The sequence below is a fragment of the Rhea pennata genome, chromosome 1 (genome assembly GCF_028389875.1).
Source record: "Rhea pennata isolate bPtePen1 chromosome 1, bPtePen1.pri, whole genome shotgun sequence".
In the NCBI taxonomy this organism is placed as follows: Eukaryota; Metazoa; Chordata; class Aves; order Rheiformes; family Rheidae; genus Rhea; species Rhea pennata.
Genome location: NC_084663.1, coordinates 48,602,453 through 48,620,678, shown reverse-complemented (window position 1 = coordinate 48,620,678; position 18,226 = coordinate 48,602,453). Strand labels below are relative to the sequence as shown.

The 18,226-nt window shown below is 35.4% G+C and overlaps 1 protein-coding gene across 1 annotated transcript in view; it reads left to right on the top strand.

The window, feature by feature from the left end:
- Nucleotides 1-13,915, top strand: part of LOC134136185 (keratocan) — a 31,332-nt gene extending 17,417 nt beyond the window's left edge. The window contains exons 4-5 of the mRNA XM_062568320.1: nucleotides 7,344-8,236; nucleotides 13,716-13,915. Of these exons, the coding sequence (XP_062424304.1) occupies nucleotides 7,344-8,236; nucleotides 13,716-13,888 (1,066 nt within the window). The 3' untranslated portion in view covers nucleotides 13,889-13,915. The remainder of the gene's footprint in view (nucleotides 1-7,343; nucleotides 8,237-13,715) is intronic.
- Nucleotides 13,916-18,226: the final 4,311 nt, after the last annotated feature.

Genomic DNA, 18,226 nt, shown 5'->3' with positions numbered 1-18,226 from the left:
CGAGAGTCACAGCAGCTGAAGTGATGAGTAGGGAATCATCTAGGAAAATTGTAGACAATGCTGGAGCACAAGCCACCTCCACAAGGGAAGCTGGACTGCTGTGGAAGGCCTCAATATGAAAGCAAGGATTCGCTCCTGGAGTTGGACTCTACAACTCTTTCTTCAGAGAAAAAGGTGGTGTCAGTGGGCACCAAGGTACTTGGTGATGAGGATGTCTTAAAGACTTAGTGTCAAAATGTTCTTTCTGAAAGGACACTTAGTGGCTGGAGTATTCACAGTGAATGAGATTCAGAACTTCAAGTCAGGACTCTGGAAGAAAACCTGAGTGCTTTGGCAAACGACAAACGTTGTAAGTTATGATCAACATGAAAAAAAATTCACATATTACAATGTGTAATTTCTATATTTCCCCCAAAGCATCTGTAGTAAAACTTAGACGGAAAATAAGGACTGGATTTTCATATAGCTTATGCCATTTGGATATTTTTTGTTAATATTCAAAAATGACCTGTTTCTTAAATTTCTTATCTTGCAGAATCACTATAAAAGAGCTATATTATAAGGTGGGTTTTTTTATTAACTTGTCTGATCATTCTTTTCTATAATTCTTGCCATTCATTTTAGGGGACAGATCTGCTTATAAGTCTAAGCTTTTTGAAATTCATCACCCTATTTCGAGAAGATAATATGAAAAAAAGAGTTCAGACAGAACAAACACCAACACTGTGCAGGCTGTTTTCTCTGCCTTTTTGCTATATAGTCTCTGGAATATTTAGTCCATGATGGCCTGCTTTTCAATCTACAGATATAAAGAATATTCATTCAATGTTCTATGCATTTTGATTCATGATTTCATTTACCACCCATTAGTTGTCTATTAATCATATCAATAGCCACATGCAGGCCCAAGAACTCAATATGTATGTAAAACTAAAGCAGAAGTTAGATATTTGATTCAAGATACATTTATATATATGTATGTATCCAGCATTTTAAGAATCAGGTCCCTGGTATTTTTATGGGATAGATTTGTTTCAACACTGAAATTGTCAAAAGCATGAGAACAAATTAAGGTAGGAGATTAACAGTCACATTTACAGAATAGGTAAGCTAAGCTTAGCTAGCCAAGATAAATATCAGATCTTGGCATTATGTCGTGGAATCTTTTTGGTGTCACTGTGGTAAAGAGCTCAAAATAGAGTAAGAGAACAGACAGCCAAATAATTCTTTAATGAACCATATTCAGGAAAGGTCTATATTTCCTATAAAAGCTGAGCCCTCTTTCCATAGTTATTCTGTTCTGAATTTTGCTCCTCTGCAAGAATATCTTTAAGCTGAATTACTTAGTTCTCATTTCAGATTTAACATAGTGGTGAGGGTAGGCAGAAAATAAGCTGTCAGAATTTTGTGTGAGGACTTTTAGGGTCGGATCTGATCTTTCTAAATCCCATATAAATTAGGACTCAGGTGACATTCACATTCCACAAAATAAGGCAGTTGAACTGTTCCAGAGCTCCTTTAACAGATGCCTCCTAATCTAACCTGAAAGCTCCCTGGGTACTTTAGCTGCCTACATATGCACTGAAATGCCTAATTAAATAAGAGAGGCCATTCCCCCCACTGAGAGTAGGCAATGGCAGCCTACTCTATACTATCTTATTTGAGCCTGTGGAGCTTTGATCTTACCCCTTCTCTGTAGACATTGTTGGTTGAGCCTGACGGAGAATCTCTCCTCGTGATGCTGAACATCTGTCCAACCAGGAAAGCAACTGTTACAGACAAGGAAAGCAGGACCTTAATTTTTCTGAAAGAGAAGGAAAGGGTCACAGTCCCTGCTCCTAAGTCTGTTTTGTTTTTTCACCAAGAATGTTGTAGAGCAAAACAAGTTAATAGAAGCTGGGTCTGGAGCATTTCTGCTGCCTACTTGAGCTATTTGAGCTATCTATTGAGTAAGGCTGAAGTTTTGTCTTTCCATGCAGGGCCTGAAATTCAGAGCCTCCTATTCTCTATATTTCAAGCAACAAATGATGATGCCCACAAGAGAGGCATGTCACCACTGTACATGCCACCTTCAGAAGTGGAAGAGGCATACTGAACCATGAGGTAAACGTTTGACCTAAGCAGGCTGCACAGCTTTCTGGAGCTACAGACAGAGCAAACGGAGAGACACAAAGGGTGTCCAAATTGCATGGACCTAGTCTCTCTGCAGATTTTGAAGGACTGTCTTTGTTTCCCATTAATGAAGAAAAGTTAAAAGCATATTTTAGGCAAACTGATTGATCTACGGAACAAGATAGCAACATTTTAGTAAAGCAGTGCCCAAATTGGGCACACTGGATTTCAGCCTTCATTTAATGGAGCAATTCACAGGGCTGATGAATTAGGTCTGCTTGCACTATGCTCCTGGGCTTGCTGATAATGAACTATACACATGCTTGATGTTTAACAGACCTTGCCTCGTACTAAATCTGAGACATATGGCAGCCATTATTGAAAGCAAGCAATGCATTTTTTCCCTGTCAGCAATTTGCAACACTAAAACAGAGCAACAGTTCTTACAGCACTCTCAGTTGTCCATACCATATGGAAATGGTTCTTTCTAGGCTTTCTCTTTTTAGCCCTTCTGGTCTTTCTCAAGTATGTTGGCCACTCCAGTCTGAAGAATGTACACCAATTTGCTCAAGGATTGGTTACTACCCTCCACAGTCGTTAGTTTTCCTCATTTTTTGATTTTATTATTAGTGATTCTCATTTTACACTGATTAACAATGTGGATCTCCAGGAGAAACGTGGAGCAAAAATCTTCTATCAGCTTGAGACATTGTCTTTAAATTAGGATACTCACAATAATAGCTTTTTGAAAGATCTTCAAAATCTATGAAATGGGCATCCACAGGATTTGTACTGTAATAGTTTTTGCCTATCCTTTTAGTGTCATGCAGGTATGTTGAATATTGTTACCTTTTGAGAGATTATTCATGAACTCAGGAGCAGTCTGTTTGCTAATTGTTTGTCTTTGATTGCTCAGCTTTTGCAACTTAAAAATAGCCTGATTTTGCACAAAATTCTTAGCACTCGCTTACTGAAAATAAAATTCTGGAAGTGTCTCATGTTGGATACTCAGCAAGAAAAGCCTCCCAAACTATTAGTCATTTTTTAAAACCTTGGACATGGGCTTTTATTAGTCTGTAAAATTTTATCACCATATATTTCACCCTTTAAATAATAAATTGTAACACCAGATGATGGAGAAGTGCACAAAACATATACATGAAGAAGAATTTGTAGACAGTCTTTATGGTTGCATGGAAAGAAGGTCTTTCTGCAAAAAAGTCTGCTTGGGCACCCAAACGATCAACTGCTCCTGCAGAGCTCTTTCCAAAATTTTTGGATACATGTGAAAATACATATTCTAGCCATCACATCCTTTTCTTCCTGATTTTGGGAATGTTTCTTGCCATTTTTCTACTCTGTTTCCATCAAAAGAAGTGAAAGTATACACTACTGCCAAAATGTGAGAAAATGCATTTGTTATTTTCTTCTAATGAAGAACTGTGTCTTTAAAGAGGATGGCAGCATCTGTGTTTGATCACAGTCAAATACCTGCCCCTCAAATCCACAAAGGATGGATTATGGCCTGCTTCTCCCCCTGGCAAATAGAAATTCATACAAATAGTCCCTCTGCCAGTCACAAGCTAGCTTGTAAGTCCCTCTGATAGTGACTTTTGTGAAAACAACATAATGAACATCTGTAAATGTTTACCAGGTTAAAGGGTAAATTCAGACCCCCATGAAGCATAACACAAGTCAACCTTTCTTTTCTTGTTAAATATGCAACATCTGGCAACTGGCAGTTAAGTGTATCACAACAGACATCTGCCACTAGTACTCACTATTTTAAGCCTTTCAGTAGAGTGATCGTGGATGTCCCAGCTCATTCTTTAATGGTGAACAGATATCAATAACTCCATATCCTCTCCACGCACTCTGTGAAGACTTAGCACAAATGCAGACCAGATTTATGTTGTATTGGGTGGCTTTTTCAAGAATTATGGACACCCTTTTCCCGGTGAAGCCTCTTAAATCATCTGTAACTGCACACACAATTGTATTTTAAACTTCATACAATGGTGTTTTCAGCTTTGCCCTGCCACTCTTCTGCGGACTCAGCTGACAAGCTTTCTCTTCATTAATACACAGTACTATGGCTGCTTCTGGAGGTCAAAGGAAACTTTTTAAGGCCTAGGTGTTTAATGAGATGCTCATAATGAAAATTTTAAAGTAGTATATTTAATTACTGTGCTTATAATTAGTCCATCTGCTTAAAGGTAAAACTTTTATTTTTAGATCTAGAAGTAAATTACTCTGAATGAAGTTAAAATTTTAAAATATGCAGCATAGTATGTATGAAGGGATCAGTTTTATACATGACTTTTATAAGTATATGAAAAAGTGCTAATAAACTTAAGTGATATTGAAGAGTCTAGAGGCCTAAATGAAGCAAAACGCTCATGCATTTGTTTCATTTTTAAGCACATACTTAAGGTATGTAAAAATAGCAAGTAATAAGCATGTATTTTTTTTGCTGAACAGAAAACAAGATATGCAAGCATTACCTATAAATGACTTTTTTCATATTTAACATTAACCTTGCTGAAGTCAGTGGAAGCTACAGAAGTATTAAGGGTTGCTTTCCCCTTTTTACAGGATAACATGAAAGAGTGAAGATTAAAATGAAGACTAGGTTACTCATCTTTTTGTCTACTCTATTTCTAAATTTTTTTGGGATACTCTTATTTTAGGCAGAAAAGTGTTAAACATTATGAAATAGGTAATTAGAGGTTTTACTATGAAAATAAATCAAATTAGATTGAATTAAAATAATATTCTATAAGTATGATAGCAATCCATAAAAGATATCAGGATATATTCCATGTTTGGAGTATTTCACATTAGCTTTTTCCTCAAAATACTCATGGTATTGCTCTGGCTTTGAACCTGGCTAGTTTTCCTGATATTAAATTACTAGTTTAAGTTTGGACTAAAAACAAAAATAAAATTCCAGAAAATACTTAATGTGGGAAATATGTGCCTATGCCTTGGATTGCAATCTGGATGGAAAGAGCTTATTTTAAAACAATGGTAAAACAAGATAATTAATTGGTGCTTTAATAATTAAAAACAGAGCTCACTGCAGGAGGCACTGCAGAATATGATATTTTTGTAGAAGAATATGTAAATTTCTCTCTGAATAGAAAAGGCATGTTTTAATCCTTGAAGAAAGGAAGATGTTTTCAAAAAATCCTTAACAAATACTTTTGCTATCTTCTTCTCCTAATCAAGAATTATGTCTTTAAATGGCACGGCAGCATCTGCACTTGATCAAAATCAAATAAGAGATTTCCGCAGGAACAGATGGCACTGTTTTTAATTTTTTTGTGGCCAATACATGTATTATGAGACTGAATTATGAGGCATGCAAGCTTTGTGTTTAAAGTATCATTTCATAAAAAATTTTGAATAAAGGTACATTTTCTTTGACCTGTTTCGTCTAGACCAGTTCTTCTCATCTGTTAAAGTCTAATAGTCAAATGGCTTCTGTGGCTGCTTGATATTAAAGTCAGGATTTCCTGTCTTTTCTTGTCTAGGTGCCGAGGTGCCTTAGTTATTTTAGGGGTTAAAAGTTGTAGCCACTGATGCGTATATATTAGGCTGTATTCATAGAACACGGCTTGTAGCCTGACTCAAACTATTACAGTCTAACAACAGTGACCAATAGAAAGAGAAGAAGATCCAAGAAAGCTGAGGTAAGCCCAAACTCTGAAGCAATGTCAAATTAGAAACAATAGCTAATAAGGTGTGTATGGTAATACATCTGGGAATACCAGCCTATATTTCAAGTTTTATATGCTATTAATTCTTTGGAAGACAGGAAGCAAACACAGTGGTTAGCAGCCAAAAGCTATTTAAACTGCTATTTAAAGTGATTTCTAACAGGCTTCAGATAGCTCCAGGAGCCTGACTAACAAGGTAAATTACTTTATATTACTTTTTAAAAAATATTATTAAGATTATGAATACTTACATAGTGAGAAGGTGTAATTTCACTGTGTAAATTAGTTGTGTTATTCTTTATAAATATTTGTCCTTTTTTTGGAATCCTTCCAGATAGTTAGCAGTTTCTGGGGTGGGGAGATCTGTGGGATACTGCATTTGCTGCTGCTAATAACAATTATGAAAAATATCAAATGATTCTGTATCATAAACAGTAACTAGCTGAGCTGTTAACCTTACGGGTGCATTAACCCTATGACAGAACCTTTTTATTTCAACTCTATTTTTGCCAAAGCTAACATGCTAATTTTCACCAGAAATCTCTGCTGTCAGTCTCTTGTCTCTGCATTGCAAAATGCTTGCTAATCTTTATCAAAAAGCAGCTAAGATAACAGTTTGTGAAGTGCTGTTACTGTGCAACCCAAATGTTGTCTATTGGAACATATTATCAATGACGACGTTGTTCACTGTTTAATGATGGAAGAGGCTGAATAAAATGAACAGATATGTAAAATAGATACAAGTTACATGAGTGTATGTGCTATAACTTGATATAGGACTTATTTGTTATGTAATTTACATTAAGCATTTTTTTTAGCTCTCTGCTTTAGAGAAGAAAATTCATAACTTTGGATACGAGAGAGTGAATGAGGGAGGGGAAAGGATTACTCAAACAGTTTCCCTCCAAGCTTTATAAGAACATGCCCAACAAACAGCTGTTAAAACATTCTTTGATCTTTTCTGTGATGAGAAAAGACCCTGGAAAATCCAATCCAGATGCCATAAAAATTTAGGAGATAGGAAAAACAGAAAATAACATATGATTAATTTAAAGGGAGAATATCAACTACAATGGAATTAATATTATTACGATATTGATAGCCTTATTGAAGACGATGCATTACATTAAGAAACTATTTTGCATAAACTAGTTATAGGAAAACTTAATGAAAACACAGATTTATAAGGAGCATTTACTTTCAGTCAGAAAATTATCAGTGTTTTTAGGTTCTTTGAAATGACACCTGCATGAATACCAGTTTAATTGCTAGCCAATGTGAAATCTAAATTGAAATATGAAAATGTCATTCAAAATCGAGCATTGCATTGTTTATGCCTCATATTATTGTTCAATTTTTCCTTAACATGCTATAGGGAATGACATAGAGTACAGAATTTGGTTGTTTTTTTAGGAAATACTATATTGCATGTAGTACTGCTTTGTTACTCTAATATGCTTTTACAGGGTTCTTTTGAGAGACAGCTAATTGTTTTTCTCCCTTTCCAAGGAAAATGACGACTCTAAAAGTCTATCCAAAGCTTTTGCTCTTATTCTTGTTCAATTCTGTGTGGACTCGAACTGTGAGACAAGTTTATGATGAGCTGGATCCAGAGCACTGGTCTCACTACACTTTTGAGTGTCCAAAAGAGTGCTTTTGTCCTCCCAGTTTCCCAAATGCATTATACTGTGATAACAAAGGACTTAAAGAAATACCTGCAATCCCAGCAAGAATTTGGTACCTCTATCTTCAAAACAACTTCATTGAAACAATTTCAGAGAAGCCTTTTGTGAATGCCACTCACCTGAGATGGATAAATCTGAACAAGAATAAGATCACCAACAATGGAATTGAAAGTGGTGTGCTGAGCAAGCTGAAAAGGTTGCTTTACTTATTCCTTGAGGATAATGAGTTGGAAGAGGTGCCTGCCCCATTACCAGGGAGCTTGGAGCAGCTAAGACTGGCTAGAAACAAGATCTCCAGAATCCCAGAAGGAGTCTTCAGCAACTTGGAAAATCTTACTATGCTAGATCTGCACCAGAACAGTTTGTTGGACAGCGCTCTTCAAAGTGACACCTTCCAAGGACTCAACAATCTTATGCAACTCAACATAGCAAAAAATTCACTCAAAAAAATGCCTTTAAGCATTCCAGCTAATACACTGCAGCTGTTTCTGGACAACAACTCCATTGAAGTGATACCAGAGAACTATTTCAGTACAATACCCAAAGTGACTTTCCTTAGGCTTAACTACAATAAATTATCTGATGATGGTATTCCTCCAAATGGGTTTAATGTTTCATCTATTCTAGACCTACAGCTGTCTCACAACCAGCTCACTAAAATTCCGCCTATCAATGCTCAACTTGAGCACCTTCACCTTGACCACAACAGAATCAAAAGTAAGTGTGTACTGCCAGTGTGGGATCCCACCAAGACGTAATTCTTTTAAAATGTTTATTTAACTACTGAAAAGACAAGACATTGCTGGTTATGCAGAAGAACATCTAATGGTAAAAACAAATCAAAACAAAGCCGAAAATTCTCTGAGTCAACTCATTCGTTTATTTTCCTAAGGAAACCCAAATATTTTTTTGGATAAGCCGTATATACTTATATATTAGAATGAAAGTCAAACGAATTGAGAGAAAAATACTTTTTGAATGTAAAAAGGTTAAAAATGTGCTAGAGATGATAGAGAGATAAGCAAAAGGACATCTGACAGGCCAGTTTTCAAGGCAAGATATAAAATATGACTATGAAATATATTCATGGAAGTGATACCAGACGTGAAAAATGTGCATTTGTATATAGGAAAAACACTTAGCAAGCAGATCAGAAATATGAGTGGATTTAGAAGAATTTGTCAATTCATATTCCCATATACACATGCCAGTAACCATTCTGTGGAAACAACAATAAAAAAATTGAGTGCAGTAAGTTAGGATATTCAATCCTCATCTGTATGTCTTAGATATCCAAAATTGCTGAGCACCTTGGAGTTTTCACCAAACTAACAGAATTGCATTATGCTCAGTTTTTCTGAGTATCTGTCTATCCATGTAAATTATCTAGTAGGAAACTAATGTGAGACACCCTTAATATAAAATATTGACTGTAGTCAACACAATCTATTTTGAATATGACTATCTCAGGCTTCAATATCCTCCACATCTTTTATCTTCTGTGCACAGAATGCTGCCATTCGCATTTGGTCCTTCTTAATGAAAAATCCTTTTGCTGATGTTACAGAAGTTTCATGCTACTAAGGTTTTTCTCCTCAAATGTCTTTTATGATTTTCCACTTTGTGTAGGTGAGAAGAAATTTTGTTCCCCAGGCAACAGAAGCATGTTGTCATGTCATGATTCTGCTCGTAGCATGGCCTCCAGCATTCATTCAGGCATGGCTAGGATGTGGTGGGTAGCGATGCTGTGTACAACTGCTTGCTCAGCAAGCCCTGCAGACCTCAGATATTGCAGTTTACCAATTTTCAATTTACTTTTGCTAGCCAGCGGTTTCATGTCAAAAGTCAAAATCAAAAAGTGATCACTTTCTCATTACCACTGCACAAAAGATACTCAAGTCTCCACAAATTAATTCTTAATGTCATGACCTAGAATGAATAGTGCAGCACATTTGTCTTCCTGTCATAGTAAATTAACTGAATACACCTTATTTCTTATTCCCTATTTCTGTGTAGTGCAATTGTAGTTCAGTAAAAACAGTAAAATACAGTAAAAGTAAGTTTGGCTTCTGCACGAAAAGAGACACATGGAAGGAAAGTATCTATTAATAATTCAAGTTAATTCAGTCTGCACTTAGCAAATCAAATGTATAACACCTAATAAAAAAATCAGTTATGTACAACAGGCTGCTATTTAAATGGCCTGCCAGATGTCTAACTGTTAATTACTGTTAGGACTCAAAACATCTCTACTAAACAAATTTCATTGTCCACTGATTACAAAAGGATTTATTTTAATCTCTTCACTTAAGGGCCTCAGGTGCACACTTTATCTGCTGTCACCTTAAATGGACACTAAATTGAAATCAGTGGAATGTAACCTGTCCAGTTAAGATGTGCTTTTCATCTAAGTAGCAAACAAGTATTTAAGCAGCTGCCAAATTATCCTCCTTTTCTAAATGAGTTTAACAGGTTAAAATACTGTGAAAAGCAACCTATGTAGTACCTGTAAATTCAAGTCCAATTTTCCACTGTCACACCAGTGCTCATTAGCCTGTCATAATAGTTTTCTATAAGAATTATGTTCTTAAATATTTCACTACTTTTCAAAATGGAACAAGCCTCACTCACTTAAGCACTTCAAAATGTTGCAATTAATCTAAAAAAATATATTCAATATTAAAAATAATGGCTATAATTAGTAACTACACATAAAGCTGTCAAATGTAGATATTTTGTAAACCAAATTTTATCACAGGAGCATTTTTTTGTTGTTGTTCAAGAGATAAGAGATAATGACATATTCTCACTAGACACTACCTTAACAGATAATATCTCAAGATCAAAGACAAATAATGTAATTCTGTCAGGCAAGAGTAATAATATGTGGTACTGATTTGCAGATTTTATTTTGTTCTTTAACCTAGGAAGATGATGATTAATCATTACTTTATGGTAACCACTGTAAAAGAATTTTAAACAAAAAAGACTGCAAAAAGCCTGAATCCAGTTTCTCCACAAAAGAGTTCGCCTGAAAGTTTACTTTTATATAAAAGTGCATACATATGTGCAGTATGCACTTTTATGGCACTAGTCCTCAACTATCCCTGCACACTTATCAGTTGCTATTTTATTTTCTCCTTATGCTTCAAAGTTACAGGGTTAACATTGCAAGTGCTCAGATATCAATATTTAGTTGTAAATAACATTGCCTACTTTTTTATCATTTGTTACTGTATAACATCAGTCCCCCATGTAAGTCCATGGCCTTTTTCTGCCATTTGGGAAGATATAAAGCAATATCCTGAAGCCCAGTAAAGTCAGTGAGAGCCTCATCATTGGCCTCAGTGAAACCAGTCCTGAAGCCTGGTAGCAACGCTGGTCTGCCAGAGTCCATTATAGGACATTTGGAAGAAGATGCTTGAATAAGTAGAATGTCTGAATAAGAAGATGGTTGAATAGTAGTGACAAGTAGATCCCTATTTATTGCCAGAAGCCTGGGCTATTACTGCTACTGTTTTCTTTGTTGAAAAGGCCCTGAAAGGTGTGTCCTTCCAGGCTGATCTGTGGCTGCTGCAGTTAACTAATACCTGAAAAGGAGTCTAACTAGAATAGTTAGTGGTGGGTGCAGCTAGAGGTTACAAGCATAGAGCCAAAATACTCTCTCCATCGTCTTCCCTGATCCTGTCAGAATACATTTATCTTCTAGATCAACTGACTTGCTAAGCGTTAAGAAATCACTTGGGAGTTTTACTGGAAAGCAAACAAGATCTTCTGTGGCTGCTCAGCAGACACAGAGTATTAGTCATTACTTAGGACCTCTTCCATAGTTTCCCCGCACAGCAGCTCCTGAGCCTCACATTTAAATATTACCCCATTTACCAATATTGTTGACTGTAGGTGAGATTCATCTTATTTAACTAACCCATTTTAGCATTGAGTTCGAGTTTGTCATATAGAGTCCCTACAAAGTCAGTAGAAAGAGATACACAACCTCAGAGAGAAATTCATTCCACCTTAAAACAGGTATCTCAGACAGGGGCCATGAAAAACCTTTTGGAGATGTCTGTCTCCAGTGTTTACAAACACCGTCTAAAAGGCTGACTTTGAGTGACCCTTTACATGGATCAGTTTGGGTGAGAGGAATTGTACCCATGCGGATGGCCTGCCCCTTAGAGGGTTTAGGGGAAAGTGATTCCTGTCACTAGGGAAGGACTATTCTTAGTTGCCTTTGAGAATTCTTAATGCTTGAGGAGGCCAAGTAATCCAAAGAAATCAGTTCTCATAATAGTGTTTTTTGAGGGGGCTGAAAGCTCTAGCTCAGAGCTCTGCCAAAAGGGGAGATGGCAGATGGATCACTTTGGCATGCCTCTCTACCTCCCTCATCTCTTGGCAAAAATCAACAGCATTATACGCGTGAACAGGGGGGCAAGTGGAAAGAGAGATGCTTTTACTCCTATGATAGTTTGAGTGGGATTTACTATTCATGGGAAGAGAGTGGTAAAAGTCAAACCACTTCTTACCATTTATATCATGAGGAAATCATTTCTTCATAGGTGGCCCGTGGTTAAATTAATTGTTTCCTCACATTAAGGTTGGAACAATTAACTCTGAAAAGACAAGTACAGTGGATAGTCTCTAGACCAGAGAACACAGGAACCACATCTTTTAAGGACAGCAGTGCTCTTTGAAATTCACCGTGACCTGAAAAGACAAATATTTTCTGCTAGACAGCGTAAATTCACTATCACATCTTTTAATAACTGCTTTCATAATGAAACTGCTTTCATAAGGAAACCTCTCACTTCTTCATACATAAAAATAGGTTGTAGCTTGTTTCTTCTGAAATTATCAACTGCTTTATAAACATCCATCAAATTACACAACATAGGCAAAGAGGTTTTGAAGATGATGGCTGTGACAGATGGTTTAGGCCTTGGCTCACTAAATGTATTTATCTAGTTTCCATGGCAAAGACAAAGTCCACTTCCAAGATGCTACAAAATTTTAGACAGTGCTATTCAGAAATAATTTTTCTCTTTGGAGGAAAAAGAAAAGAAAAAGATAAAATTATTTTTTTTTTGTTTCCATCATAACTTTGAATCATATTTTTGGACTGTAATCCAAAGACATGTTACATATTTCTATGGCTAAATAAAAGGGAGTAAAATTGTAGTGAGAAAGCTTTGAACAGAATTCTCTCTTCTTTTGATAGTCTGGGCTGCTCAAAGAACATTTATTCAATTCTCCCTTCAAGCAGTTTTTAATAGGTGGTCTAGGGACAACAAGATCCTCAAGCAGTCCAAGCAATCATTAAATACTATAAATTAGTCCAAAGGATTTGACATCTTTGATAAATAAACACCACTGTAATGATTTCTGGAATAAGGCCATTTTAAGCCTGAAATAGGGCAGGCTTATTATTCAACAGCTGAAGATAAGAAGTGAAAAGTATTTTAGCCAAGTAAAACTGCAGAGATAGTTTATAAGGGACAACATCTTCAACCCTTAGAAAATGGGTAATGATTTAAGCCATAGTTTCAAATTTTATCTAAACTAAAACAAAATATGAATGATTTATACACAGTTTTAAATATTTATTGACTTTCAGATTAAGAGGAAAAATATTCCACAAGTTATATTCATGCAATTAAAACCAACTGTACTGTAAGAATTGAGAGAACAGGAAATCATATCTATTAAAAGTTGCAGACAGTCTACATTATACAAACAGTTCTTCTAATTCAGCTATTTCATTTTGAACGTGAGATCCTCACTGGAGAATATTATCGGCTAAAATTAATATATTATCATTGAAGTAAGATATTCAAAATCACTCAGCATTAAACTTTTTCTCTTCTCTCCGAGGTCAGGATTATGTCTCAATGAAACTTACCCATGTAGTTATCTAAGCCAGTGTTCTCTTTGACCAAAGTAAAATTGTGCATCTAGTGACTCTTTAGTCATAGTTTCAGCACATTAAATATGTGATTAACTGATAAAGATTACATTATCTTAATATACTTTTTGGAAAAAAAAGTAGTTAATTGTTAATTCAGCATTTCTCAACTTTAAAAACAACAAATACCTCCCATATAAATATCAGTGTGAGGCTGTGTTATCTTTTGAAAATGCATTTTATTTTCATGTACCTTTCCCCTGAAAATTAACTAATATGTTTGATCAACATTTGCAGGTGTTAATGGTACTCAGATATGCCCTGTCTCAATTGCCATAGCAGAAGATTATGGTTTTTATGGTAACATCCCCCGCCTCCGCTATCTTCGTCTGGATGGAAATGAAATTCAGCCTCCAATCCCACTGGACATCATGATATGTTTCCAACTACTTCAAGCTGTTGTCATATAAAGATGTCACTGTGTCACTGTTGTGCTGTAAGAGTGCTAAGATACAAGTTTTGCTGGAATGAAGCTTGTTCTAACTCATAAATCAAGAAGTAACAGGTTTCCTTTGACTAATTCTTCCTTTCCTTACATCTTTTTTTTTTACAGTTACAAAGATTGTTCTTCTTCTAGAATAGATTTCTGATGCGAAAGGCCTCCCAACTTGAAACACGCTTAATCCTTTGCTTAAGGATTCCTAACACAAATATTGAAAATCATCTGATATAAAATCCCAAATATTCCAAAGCAAGTGCATACCTGCTCTGTCTTTCTTGTCAAATCCTACAGTGTCTATCCCCATTAACAGCATTGTTCTGGACAAACTAAATTTCTTTATATTTGTTACACAGTAACTAATATAAGGAATTTAGGTGCACTTGGCTAAACATATATGCTAGAAAAATCATGTATTACATGACCATGAAATAACAAAACTGCCACTTTCTTTTTTTTAATTTTTTTTTAAGATGGTCATTGCCTAACAGTGAATAGCCACTTAATAAGTAAATAACTCATGAATCATTGTTACCCTTTGAGAATAGGAAGATTTATATTGATGCTTTTAAGATATGAAGTATGTGAGACTCAGGATCTGAAGCAATGTACTGGATATATATTGCTGAATGGATTAATTCAATATATTATTTTAAAATTGAAATACACTGATCCAATTCAAATGCATTGACAAGAGAATATCAGATGAAATTTTGTTCTGTCAAAGTCATTGCCAATTTTCTCCTGATTTGTTCTTCAGTATTTCACCTCTAATTTTGACATCATTTCTTTCTGTAGCTTTGGGAGAGTCACTGAACGAACATGTTTTGGTTACCATAGAGATAAAAATGAGAATAATACTGATTAACTATTTCACAGACTAGACGCTTCTCAGAAAGTAGAATGGCTAATTAATATAACGTTCATAAATAAAAAATCGACAGATTAAAAAAATACACCTCCCTTCCCCACATTAAATAGAAATTATTTACCAAAATAGCCAAATATGTGCATAGGATGTATTTAGTTGAATTGACATAGTATCTACTCAGTGCACTATTTAGTTACCTTCTAACTCATATACAAGCATGTAAAATTGGATTTTAGAGAAGTCTAGTTATTTAGAATGTACCATATTCATAATTCAGAAATAACAGAGATAGCAGCAGCTATCGCTTTTACAAAATCTGTTTTCTTCGTCTTCCTTTTTTTTTTTTTTTTTTTTTTTAAACAAGACAAAGTTTTCAATATACAACTTGAATATTTGAATTAACTGTTCATTGGGAAAGTGTGATATTTTTGATATCTCTGACAGTCAACAGACTATTCATCAGTCATATTATTTTAGTCTCCTTGTATTTGTAGATAGAAGCAAATAACTGCTCTTTGATGGCTTGTATCTATTTCTGACATTTTAAGACTGGCCTCAGTAACAAGTGTTTGCATGTGGTATATTTTTTTCTTTGAAAATGAAGCATTCTTTTAAAAGTAGGTTTTTAAAAGTGCTGAGAACTGCAATTTCTAACATTCAGAATCTCTGTTTATGAGAAAAAAAAAATCGACCTTATTCTGTTCCACTGCACTTGTGGAAATAACTTATTATAGAAACCCAATACAGAAATAAAACATTCAAAAATCCTACCACTAAAGCATTTATTTATGCAGTTCATTTTATGTAATTGCTGAGAAACATGCCCTCCTAGCAAAATGTATTCTGTACCTCTGTGGTCACCCTATATAAACAAATACAGAAGATTAAAAAAAAAAAAAAAAAAAAAAAAAAAACTAAAGTATCTATACATGTTTACCTATGTTATTTATTTTAACATTAGTAATTTATTTTTTGATCAATTTTATTTGACAATACTAACAATTAAATTATTACAATCATTATTTGCTTGTACTTGGAAACAAATTCTACTTATCACAAGGAACGATATACCAATGTGAATGTTCACAGGCTTCTATACAAATTATTAATAGTTCTAAATTATGATATTGCAGAGGGATCTTGAAGTGTCAACCAAAGATTTTGACTTTATAGGCACTATACACTTATCGAAACAAAAAGAACCTAACCCTTCTCCAAAGAGATGTCCAACTTCTATACAAGAAGAGATGATAAGTAAAAACACACAGGGACCCTGGAACACGAGGGTACTCAATTTTCTTTACAGTAGCATTTTGTGTTCCCTAATGGAATCACTCATAACAGTTTCCAACAGCTTTTGCTGGTATTAGTGGATTTTTCCAGTCCAGGATACTTGACTGCGGGGTGAAAAGCCTTATACATCAGTTCTTCAATGTGAAGTATTATCTTGTGCTACCGTCTTTGGACGCATGCAGATACTGATCCTAAGGACTTGTCCCTTTCAAATCTCAGTTAATCTAATTTAAGATAAAAATTCATGATGCGTCCTTGAAAAGACTTGTACTGGGCTGAAGAGGTGTTGCTGTCAGCCACTCTACGTCCCATAGCTTTGATCAACCAGATGACTGCACATCTGTGAGCTGTTTATATAAAAGAAAATTCCAAGATCCTCTTTTAGGTTAATTTGTCCTATCTTGATTCCATCTCCCAGAACTAGCAGTGTGACGTAAAATAAAAAGTAATTATGTTTCCGCACTGACTTTACAAGCCAGATCAACCCTGGTTGGGCAGTGAGCAGTTTTACTGCCTGTGTGTGACTACTTACAACAGTCTCAATGTTCTCAAAAATTCTAGGAAATAATCAGTGAAATTTCCCCTCAGATTACAATAGTAGGCCTAAACCACATTATTTTTGTCACAAGATTAAATTTACCCTCAAACTTTCTGCAAGCAAGCATGAATTGCACAGTAAAAAGAAACAACATGCAGAACTGCACATTGTACGCTTTCAGACACACCTCATCCAATCCATTTTTTATGCTAGAAGACTATAAAGGAAAAAGTAAAACATGATTAGTGATTTGCCTAAATCTCCCCACTGATGTTTTCTTGCTCAAGAAAAATTGCCATCTCCTCTTCTGCAAGTAGAGGAACAGACCTTTCAGCTGTCCAGTCTGAACCCATAGTTACCTTAGGAAAGCTGACATTTGTTTCACTTGATTATCAATGCACATCACAAACTGTTTTGAGTGGAACAGCACGTAAACAAACATACTTTTACAAAAAATATAAATTCAGTGCAAAGCAGGCAACAGGAGCTGTGGGAGCCCATGGTCACCTTACTAACACCCTGCCATGCTATCAATCTCTGTCCAAACTTCACAAATACTTAGTGCTTTGCCAGAAATGCATATTAGTTATGAGTTAATTTTAAAATTATGGCAACTAACATAGATGTGCTGTCACCTTGGCCCCGGGTAGAGAGCATGGCTTTGTAAGGAGACGCATTAAATTAAAGTTCGAGGCTCAAGAAATGAGATGCACTCAGCCATTTCCAATAGAAGGCACATTTGCCAGCTCAGTCAGAGGCTGCATACTGTATCTAACAAAAGACTGTATGGTTTTATAACTCAGCTGGTTCTGCAGGAAGAAAAATCCTTTATAAAAGCTGCCATTATAGTTAAATTTTAGCCATATGCGTGAGTCACTCTACTCCATATTCTCTTCTTGTATTTTGTGTTTCTTTCTCAACATCTTAAGCAGTTTGCTACAACTTTCTTCAACATTTTTATTAAAAAACATCACCACAACAATCACTTGACATGATCCCAATGACCACGGCAGCTTGTATGGTGCTTGAAAGAAGAAACACAAACTCTAAAAGGTAAAAGTTCAGAAGATGAACTAGTAAGCCAATTTATATGCTTACAATTGCTAACTTCAAGACATATCCTGTCTCATTCTTGTTGCATCCAAATGGTTGCATGTGTTTACCATTGACACTTAGCATCATTTTTCCAGCCTACAAAAAATACTTGTTAGCATTGCTGATATTATATTGCAGCTACTATCACTACCCATCTGGAGTCAGACTAATTACAATACCAAAATTGCAATATTGGTGATTGAACAGCTAATATCTCATTTCTGCAATGTGTAGCAGAGATTCTTTGGCCTTATTAATCAACTAGTAAACATTCTCCTCTTGACTGAAAGCCTGCTCCATAATTGCATTTATTTTCCAGAATTCCATACCCTTTGAGAAATAAAGGGTAGGTCTACATGACAAATATAACCACATTTGTGTCATGCTCTACCTTAGCTAATTTACTTCCTTCCTCATTAATGTAGTTAATATTGCTTCTGGGTCCTATGCTTGCTCTGTCAGAGCTAGTTCAAACATCTCTATATTGTAATGAACATGAAGCCTTTCCCAAA